This window comes from Megalobrama amblycephala, linkage group LG2, assembly GCF_018812025.1.
Source record: "Megalobrama amblycephala isolate DHTTF-2021 linkage group LG2, ASM1881202v1, whole genome shotgun sequence".
In the NCBI taxonomy this organism is placed as follows: Eukaryota; Metazoa; Chordata; class Actinopteri; order Cypriniformes; family Xenocyprididae; genus Megalobrama; species Megalobrama amblycephala.
This window is the reverse complement of record NC_063045.1, coordinates 10022388-10033203: the sequence shown is the minus strand read 5'-3', so window position 1 is coordinate 10033203 and position 10816 is coordinate 10022388. Positions and strand designations below refer to the sequence as shown.

At 34.4% G+C, this 10816-nt stretch overlaps 1 protein-coding gene across 4 annotated transcripts in view; it reads left to right on the top strand.

Moving 5' to 3' along the window:
* The first annotated feature begins 3890 nt into the window (after positions 1-3890).
* Positions 3891-10816, top strand: part of LOC125263507 — a 19012-nt gene continuing 12086 nt past the window's right edge. The window contains exons 1-5 of one of the 4 annotated variants that reach the window (XM_048182507.1): positions 3891-4130; positions 6045-6371; positions 9912-9986; positions 10077-10262; positions 10464-10805. In XM_048182507.1, coding sequence (XP_048038464.1) covers positions 4079-4130; positions 6045-6371; positions 9912-9986; positions 10077-10262; positions 10464-10606 — 783 coding nt within the window. In that variant the 5' untranslated portion in view covers positions 3891-4078 and the 3' untranslated portion in view covers positions 10607-10805. Of the gene's footprint in view, positions 4131-4265; positions 4387-6044; positions 6372-9911; positions 10263-10463; positions 10806-10816 lie in introns of those variants that run through there. The other 3 variants (XM_048182506.1, XM_048182504.1, XM_048182505.1) reach the window with 3 other exon arrangements.

Sequence of the window (10816 nt, the reverse complement as noted above, 5' to 3'; positions counted from 1 at the left end):
AGGTGAAGCGACACAACTGATGCTGGATTACACATGAAGAACATACTTTTTTACCACTCACAAAGTACTAATTTAAAATAAGTATCTCAAGAGAATATTCGATTTCGGGTGCAACCCACGTCTTGAATTTGGTGATTAATGCACACAGTCTCGACTTTAGCATGGAAATGCTCCTGTGGGCCACAAGAAGATTTTAGGAGACCATTTCATTAATCTATCTCTGAATAAACCCCTCAGAAAGATCCTGCTGTTTGTCTGCTGGGATTTCCTGATCAATTACACTACCTGTGAAATAAGATTTTGTGCAAATATCCCATTTTATAACTTTGTCGCTTTGACAATACAAAACTAATCAACAAAAATTAACATTTAAATTGCTTTACAGCTCAAATAAGTATGTGTTAAAGAGGACCTATTGTGCCTTTTTTAATGTTCATCTTTCTGTAGTGTGTGTAATGTTGCTGCTTGAGCATGAAAAAGGTCTGCAAAGTTAAAAGTACTTGCTCCTCCAATGGGAGTTATTCTTCATATCAGTGTGCACTGTTTCTGAACTCAGTATGAGGTCTCTGTGGAGCAAAAAAGGGCATTTCCCAATTTTGGGGTGTTTTCAAGGAGTTTTCAACCACTTTGCTAGCCGTTGTTAAAAAAATCTACTTCCATTCAATTTAGCATTAACCATAGCTAACATTCGCTATTCTCTTTGATGAATCTGTTTGTTGATGTTTTAGTTTTGTTATCAGGTTGTGGCTACAGTGTCTGTATGGTCAATAAAATTATCCTTAAGTTTAATGTTTTCTGAATCATCATTTCAGGTTAACACATGTTCTTTATATTAGCCTAATTCTTGTACAGGGTCAGTTAAATAGCCTCTCTGTAACAGTATAAGGCTCAAGCTGTACATGTCATGTGCTTGTACATTGTGTTGTTGACAGCCTATAAAAACAATATACATACAATAAAGTTAATTATAAATTACTTGCATAATAGAACAAATGTAAAGCGCTATCTGCATATTCAGCACGCTCTGCTCTTCTGTTGACTAGTACAGTTATGTCACAATGAAGATTAACACTAAGAAAAAAGAAAATTGCCATGCATCGGCAAGAGATTTAAACAAAATACACAATCCTGCTCCTGGAGAGCTACCGCCCTGCAGATTTTAGCTCCAACCCGAATCAAACACATCTGATCCAGCTATGGTGTTTAAGGCTGCTAGATAATTATAGACCGATGTGTTGGAGCAGTGGAACTGAAATCTCCAGGACGGTAGCTCTCCAGGAGCAGGGTTGGACACCACTGGCCTAGGCCAACAGTTTCACTATCACCTAGTGATGTTACGTTCTGTACCGAGGTTTCGGAGTGTGTGTCGAGAAATCCTGAAAACTTTCAGTGAAGCGCGTATATCGAAGCTTGTATCGTTTTAGATCAGTGACATCATTGATGACGTTCGAAGCCTCGCTTTTGCCTGACTGGTTCGAATGGTTCGACTGGATGCGGTTCGAATCTTGGCGCGATATTTTGACAGATATATAAACCCACGAGATCACCAAAGATTGTGTGGTTTTAGAATAATAATATCTCCCCTCCTGCATATAGGCTAATGACCAAAGAATTTATTACACACATTTAATAGCCCCATTCATTTAAAGCCAATACGTTTAGGCTATTACACAGTTATGTTAAACAGTCGTCATTATATAGCTACAACCAGAAAATATACATTACATTCAAATAAATATTTAAGTCTTTGTGGAAATGTGTGTTTTTTTCTTCACTGTTATTTCTAAGCCATAACTGCCGCAAAATAATGTGTATCAGATCACATCAGGTCATCTGTAATGTATCTGCTTGTTTTACACTCTTTGACCACCAGGTGGTATTGTGATCATATGAAGCCTCGAGAAATTAACCCTTTTGTGAACCACTTGGCTGAAAAGCTTCAATGCTTTATGAGGCTTCATCTCACCATCACTACATTACTGATTACAGCAGCACTGTGATTTTACAGCAGAGGATCAACTTTATCAATATAATCTGAGGGATTTTGCAAAAGGTGTTCTGATAAAATAAAAAAAAATAAAAAAAATCACTTTTATTTAGAGACACAGACATCAAGACTCATCCTGTGAATCTCAACAGTGGTGGCCATCATAAAGCATGTTGCAGTGCATTCTGGGTGCTACCAATCAAAATTCATCCATGCCTCCCATCATGCATTGCTGCATGAATAAATTATGAGCTTAAATGTCTTAGTAATTTTCTTTATTCTCACTATTTTATTTTTTGCTGTTTTTATGTGACTTTTTAGTAGCTTGTTTTCTAATGTTCAGAATTGATCTGTTGATCAGAATATGTTGCTTGTCACCGTCGTTGAGATTCACAGGCTGATTCTTGATGTCTGTTTGTGCCTAAGGCTGTGTGTACACTAGAGCGTTTTTAGCCAGCTGAAAACGCTAGGCGCTCTGCTTAAAACGCCCGTCTGTGAGCGCTTTTGCAGCGCAGTGTTTTTTCCCGTTGAGCTGCTCTGTTGCTATGATATGGAATATCTGCAGTACTGTTACTTATAACTGATTTTACAGGTAATTTGTTTCAGACTTAAAATGTTGACACAATGTGAAATTACTGTGCTATGTATTTTCGGAGAGCAGCAATATTAATTTCTCATCCATTTTGTTCCGTTCTCTGTTTGTTGATGTTGTTGTACAGCACGAATGTTGTGACGGTTGGCCGGTGTAGTATTTGTCCCGCCCCTCCTCCACTCTGATTGGACGGCTGGCTAAAAAGTGACAGTGATGAGCGCAGCGTTTTACTCAAAGTTGAACATTCTTCAACTCAAGGCGACCAGTAAAAAACGCTGAGCTCTCAGCGCTTGAGCGTGAAAAAGACGCTCAGCGCCTCGTTACGCTCCTGGCGTTTAAAAAACGCGGCGCTCCCATTGAAAACAATTGAAAAAGTATGCTAGCAGCTGGAAAAAACGCTCTGGTGGACACACGGCCTAAAAGAAAGATCTTTTTGTTTTATTCAGAACAACTTTTGTGAAACCCTTTGGATTATATTGATAAAGCTGATCTTGTGCTGTAGAATCACAGTGCTGCTGTAATCAATAATGTAAATCTAACTCAGAGATTGGGCTTTAAATGAGTTCAGTGACTCAGATCAAACTACAATTATGTGAAAACATAACCAACAACACCTGATCATCTTTTTTCTCTTTTTCTGCTTTTCTTTTCTGCTTGTCTGGCTGTTACAACTCAGTTAACAGCTCAAACAAGATCTAATAATAAAAAGTCACGGGTCAAGAGCCAAACTAAAGCAAACACTCATCTACATGATGGTGTCTTAAAAATTGTGATTTTCTCTTTTGGTGATTCTGCTTGTTATCATCAGGTGTCTTCAATAATGGTCAATCGTCACTCAATTTATCACTTAATTATCTCATTAACTTTAACACTGCTTCAGTGGGTGGAATGAAAAATATGGCAGGACTTCTACTTTCTGACCCCTGGACTATACACCTCTGTACAAGTCTTATATATTTATTGATGCACTTCAAAATATGTGAATGTTTCCTTGCAGGCACTCGGAAAACAACGCATAGGCCAATAGTTTCCTTGTTGTACAGAAAGCCTAAAAGCATGCAGCATTATTTTTTTTTTATTTATCATAATCTTGACATAAGTTTCCTTGTGATCTAGACATTAAAAAATAGTTGTGATCACAAGAAAATAATAATAATAATAATAATAATAATAATAATAGATGGCCTCTTGGCGTCCCTATACTTTTTTGATGGGATATAAAAAAAGACACCTATCCGTTTAAAAAAAAAAAAAAAAAAAACCTCCCAAAAAACGCCCCCTAAAGAGACCTATGAGCAGGTCTGCTCTGTCTGTCTCATGCACGCACCTACTGTCATCTGCTCAAATTAAACACTACTTTGGGTTTTCACTACACACCTTGCATTAGAGAGGCTGCTATGTAATTTCACTTGATTAGCGAAAGAACTGTGTCACCGGATTTAAAGCAGAAGAACAGAATGCTTTTATGATCAGAATCATGAGGGGGGAAAGTGGGAAAAATGAAGCTTCTCTTTAATTTACTCTTGGTGGTCTTGATTATGCTCGACAATGGTAAGACCTTTATTTATTACAATCTTTCTTCAGGTGATTGTGACTGCTGTACCCAAATACGATTTGTAATACGAAGTGGAAAAATAAACTGTTATCTAATAATTGTGTAGTATAAAAGAACTTGCTCCTGCTCAGATCATACGCAAATGCTGAAAGACGGTGACAGAGCGCTCGCTGCTGGCTCATTCAAACTGGACTGTCTGCGTTTCAAGAAGCGCAAGGAAGTCACAAGACATTGCGATCACTAGATTATGAGGTCAGTTTAGGATTACACTGCTTTTGGGAGTCCAGAGATCCCAGCTAACAGAATTTTGTTATAAGAACGTTCTTCAAATATTCAGTGTTGATTCTAGGAACGTAAAAATGTCCAGTTTTCTTGACGTGAGCGAAACGTTCTTTCAACTTAGTTTTGTTGTTTCAACAGCATTAATGTTTATGAATGCATAAATAACATTAACTTTTTGTTTAAGACATGTCTTGTGTCTTTCATACACTCACAGACATCAACATTCGGCATATGAACTGCAACAATGGTGACATGCTTCATGCCAGCATACAAAACACATTCATGGTTCCCAGCATGCATTCTGGCATGAATAAATTATGCAGCTAAATTTTATTTTATTTTATTTTTATTGTCACCATTGTTGAGGTTTGTGTGATGAGTGCTGATGTCAAAGTGTGTTGTGTTGAACTTTTAAATAGGTTAGTTTTGAATAATCTTAAGTCACTTCAGTGTTACAAATTATTTTCGTCACGTTATTTGAGTTTATTATTTTCTTCTCATATAACTTTTCAATTCCAAATACAAGCAAAACTACAGAAAAAGTAGTTGTTTAAACCACTTTATTGCAGTCATTTGACTGTTAAAACAGACATGTTGATCTGCTTTATCACTGCAGAAAACTTTTGTACCTTATCTGCACATAAAGGGTACTCATATGGCAGCACCTGATTTCGCAAAGTATCATCGCAAACATCTTTGTTGATCCTGGACCAACATTCCATTTAATCAATCAGATCTGAGGGACAAGTTTACAGTTTATGTCAAGTTAAAGCTTACAACCAGGGTTTGGTGCTTCTACAGTGCTATTCACCTATCATTTCCCTCTGATTTTAGGGATAACTTAGGGTTACGTTTACGGAAAAATTTTTGGTCAGGAATGTTGTTCCAGGATCAACAAAATATGTTGACCCAGGAAGCGCCTAACTCTGCAAAATCAGGACGTGCATTAATATGCACTGCTCCAGTGAGAATCTAAAGGTAAAATTTTAGCACTTTTTTGACAGTGTAAACAACAACATAATCTAATAATTTACATTTAAGGCATTTTGAATATAAAAAAGGCTTTTAAATATAATGCTGTATAATTACCTATTTAATTCTTACAAATAATTTAAAAGATCAGTTTCATTTAGAGGTATGCAAGTGCATGCTTTTGAAAGTAAAAAGTATCATCTGTATCAATATCCGAGATACCAGCCCTGTATTTACTAGGTATCGGATGCGTTTCGCTCAAACTGACCTTTGTATTTGCACATCACTTTGTTTGCGAGTCGAGTTTTCCTTTGCAAAGCAGATCATGTTTGTTTGCAAAATGCTGGATTTGTTTGTTTGATTATGGCACAATATTAACTCCGTACAGGACAGTCATTAACAAAAAGCCACATTTGTGTGGCGACGTCCGGGTTTTACACTGGATAAAATAATAAAGCAGAGTCATGTAACCTTGTAAACAGTGCTTTAAGATTTTCAGGTGAACTGAAATTGAATAATCAAACACTGCACAGTCCTCACTGCATAAATTCTGCCAAATTAATAAAATGTAATGTAGCCTAAACACTATTTAAGTAGAAGATTCGAACAGCAGGATTAAAAATATTTTGTAGAAAAACTGTTCATTTCTTCTCCAGGTATTTTCGGTGTTGGATCAGATTTAGAGTCAGTGATGGAAGGAGATTCAGTCACTCTAATCACTGGTGTTAAAACAAACCAACAAGAAGATATTAGATGGTATTTTAATGACATTCGAATAGCAGAAATCAGTGGAGATCTCAGTTACAGTTGTACAGATGTTCAGTGTAATGAAGGTAATGAGAGATTCAGAGACAGACTGACGCTGGATCATCAGACTGGATCTCTGACCATCATGAACACCACAAACACAGACTCTGGACTTTATGAACTGAAAATGATCAGCAGCAGAATCAGTGGGAAAATTTTCAATGTTACTGTTCATGGTAAGTCAGTATGTGTAAACTCATTTTCATTTAACTTTATTTGATTTATTTTCATAGTTAAAACAAAAAAAATATTTATTTCAATTGTTCTTCTGTCAATTGTAAATATATATATATAAATAAATAATAATTGATCTGATGTCAGCCACTGAAACATCAACTGCAAACAATTAAATTAAATCTCTCAAGATCTCAGAGGATGATTAAACAACTCAAAAAAAGCTTCACTTTATTTATTTATTTATAATTGGAAAAAAAAAAAAAAAAAATATATATATATATATATATATATATATATAAGTCACCATATGACGTGAATGAATAGTGGAATGTAATGAATAGTGTTTCCTTTAGTTGTGCTCTTGATCCTTGATTTTTAAAAAAAAAAAAAATTATTTATTTTTTGCTTTTTTAACACTGTTTAGAAATCATGTTTGTTGTGGTAAAAAAAAAACAGATAGAAGAGGCTTGCTTATTAATAATATAAGCATCATAAAGTGGTTTGTTTCATTGATCATATCTGAAACCTCATCACTGATGTTCGGGTTTAGTGATATTAGTGCTTCTAAACTTTCTGCTGATCTTGTGATACTGCAGCATTTGTTCCAACAGTGTCATGACAATCTGATCATCTGAAGAATTAAAAAAAAAAAAAAAAACAACAACTTGCTGGACAGTAGGTTTTGGACTACGGTATTATGCCCAGTTTAAAATTGTTGCATAAAAGATGTCTTGGATATGCTCAGCTTGTGTCAGTGCTCTTTCTCACAGCTAAATTTGTTACAGTTTTTTTCAATTGCTAACAAGCATTTAGCAATACTTAAAGTACTTTTTCTAAACTCTTAACACAGCAACACACAAACATCACACAGTTAGCCAAATAGTTAATTTTCTGCCCAAAACCATATTTTGTTATATAAACACAAAGTCATCATTTCAAAACGCTAAAAACCTTTTTCAACATATACCATCCATCCATCAAAATACAGCAAACCTGATTCAAAATTGAGTCGTTCTGTCAAAACATAGCACTAGTTTTCTATCCAACATGAACAAATAGTCAATCAAAGTGCAATGACCGTCAAAATACTAACAGTTGATGGCATTATGAAAACTGCATTTACTTGTCATGTTTCAGTTCTACCTGCAGAAAATATGAAATCCATTGTTTTTATAATTCAGTTTCCTTTTACTACAGTAATAGTATAATGCATGTAAGCCATTCTACATTTTTGGTTGAGTGTTGAATGTGTGCATTCTTGGCAACAGAAGTGAGTCATTATTTTATAGAATGTGCAGTAGAAAAAGAGAAAAAGAAGAAAGTAACAGAATTGCTCAGGGCAACTACTGGTCAGATGAGTCCCCTATGCAGAACTTCAGTTGGACCCTTGGTTGAAATCTCTTTCTGGGGTTGGGTGTGTGATGGTGCCCATAGATGGTGGGATGGTGTCCCCTTGGTAGCTAGTGCCCTACGCAGACCACATATTCTGCATATATGGAACAGTGGTAGTGGAATTGTTGTAGTAAAAGCTTTACATGAAGCTTGTACTGAAATGAAAACATGAAATTGCTGCCATTGATCAACAACAAATCCAACATACATGGCCTTTGGTTACTGTTGAAGCTTTTTTTCTGCCACAGAATAAAAAAAAGTATAAAAGGTAATTGTGACTTCTTATCTCACAATTCTATTTATTTATTTATTTATTTTGCAATTGTGAGTTTACATATTACAATTCTGACTTTTTTCCCTCAGAATTGTGATATAAAAACTATAGGAATTGAGTTTAAAAAGTCAGAATTGTGAGATAAAAAGACATAATTACCTTTTTTATTTTGTATTCATGGCAGAAATAAGCTTTCATAGGTTCCACATGTAAGTGAAAAAACACAGAGATGCACAGTCCAGCATTCTTCCTCCTCTCCTACACCTCTTCTTCTCCCTTGTCCTGATCCAACTTCTCCTTTCCTCCTTCATCTATTCCTCTCCCTCACCCAGATATTATTTTCTCTCTGCTCCTCTGTTGTTCTTCATCCACACTGAACAAATCCGATTCAAAGAGTCCTATTTTACTGTGTGTCCATGTAATGGAAAGAAGTTCATCCCCTGACTGTGCCTCCAACTGAGATTGGAAACTATTTCTCAATATTTCAGTGATCTGCTAATTAAAAATGCTTATCATTTGTTTCAGTATTTGTTTTATATTTTTCCCAGTACTTTTCCAGTACTGCTGTTGTTGCAAAAGTATAGATTTTATCCTATATTTAAAGATTGGAACATTGGGTCTTCATTTCTGACTTGCTGTGTTTAAGCATTTGCAAATAAGATGAGAACGATCCATGATTTTGGTTTGAGGTAAGCTTATATGAAACGAAAATTTAAGCATTTAAGAAATGTGTTAATTGTCTGAATTTTGTGTGAAAACGACATGAATTGTGTTAATGGTATGGTCACAACAGACGGATGTTCTGCTAAATGTGTTTAGAGTTTTGAAAATGTGACTACAGAATGGACAAAAGTATGTTAGCAATTGAAAAAAACTGTAAATAAAAAAATATTTTTATAGTTCAGTAGGGCCTCAGACTTATTATTACTATATTTGTTTGGAAGCAGTCATTTACACATAATTTAAATCACTGTAAAAGGCATTTGAATGTCGTAAAAAGCCGACAACTTCAGCTGATCTACTTTATCAAAGCACAACTGCTGCAACTGGTGTAAAAACTTTTCACTAAAATAGTGATTTCAAACAATTTTTTTTAAATAAAAAAAATCAACATTAATTAGATCTAAACCTCTGTTAATTCTCAGAAAGAACTTATGAAAGAAATAAAGTCAAACTGGTCTGTTTTTGGAGTTGTTTAATCGTCCTCTGCTCGGATCTTGAGAAATGTAATTGATTTGATGTTGATGTTTCAGTGGCTGACATCAGATCAGTTATTCTTTGCAGTAGAAATGAATTTAAATGGGAATAAAGTTCTCAACCGAAGCATGGCTGAAACAGTTGAAATAAAATAATTACTTACAATCGACATGAAAGAACAATTTAAATAAAATAATTTTTTAATTGGTTGAATTAATAAAATAAGCCAAATTAGGTTACATGAACATTGGTATTGAAAACTATTGAACTGTAAGTTTAGATAACTAAATTTGTCAAATTGAAACTACTTAAAATTCTAAGTAATTAAAACTTAAATAAGTTAGTGGAAATTAGTACCTCAAAAAGTTAAGTTGAGTGAACAAAAAACATTTTATAGGGAACATTTGTACTGAAAACTTAAAAAAGTAAGTTCACCTTACTTTCATAAAGTTAATCCAACTAAACAACATTAAATTTGTCAAGTTGAACATTCTTAATATTCTAAATACAACTTAACAGAGTCAGTGCAAAAAGATATCTCAAAAAGTTAAGTTGAGTGAATTATTATTATTATTATTTTTTACAGTGCAATTTCATTCGTGATCACAGTTCTCTCATGTTTGTTGTTTTCATCTAAAGAATTTCAAGTTCATTCATCTGTTGGTTTGTGTTTCAGGTCTTTCTGCTGCTGAACGAGATGAAGTGAAGAGAAAGTCAGTGAAGGAGGCAGAATCTCTCACTTTAGATCCTGGTGTAATAAAAAAACAAAATTATTTAATGTTGTGGTATTTTAATGATACTCTCATTGCTGAAATCAGTAATCTCAGTTATAACTGTACAGATGATCAGTGTAAAGATGGTGATGAGAGATTCAGAGACAGACTGAAGCTGGACAATCAGACTGGATCTCTGACCATCATGAACACCAGAAACACAGACTCTGGACTTTATGAACTGAAGATTATCATCATCAGGAACAGCAGCTTCAGCATCACCAGAGTGAAGAGATTCAATGTTACTGTCACTGGTGAGTATATTATTCAGTCATTCAATGCATTTTCTCTCAAGAAATTAAAAAAAAACAAAAAAAAAAAAACAGTTCAATATTTTTAAATCAGCCCAATAAATGTTGGGTAATGGACTGTTTAAAAAGGGATCAATGACATTTTGACTAATGTTATTAACTTGCAAAATGCAGTTGTATGTAACATTGAATGTCTGTCTTTAGCTGTTCCAGATTCAGGTTTGTCTTCAGGTGTAAAAGCAGGAATAGTTGTTGGTGTTCTGCTGCTGATGACTGCAGCTGTTGGTGTGATTTACTATCGCCACAAGATGTACACACCAGTACAACAGAATGTAATTACATGCTGATTTAACAATAAATATGAGATTTACAGTGCAAAAAAAAAAAAAAAAAACCTCTAAAAGAAAAGTGGTATGAAATATATTTTTATATAATTATATAATTATAATTCTGCATGCAAACATAAATGTAAACTGTGAATAGTCATTTTTGTCCTTTATTATTTAACACAGTTCAACAGTGAGGCAGTGTCAAAAAAAAAAAAAAAAAAAAAAAAA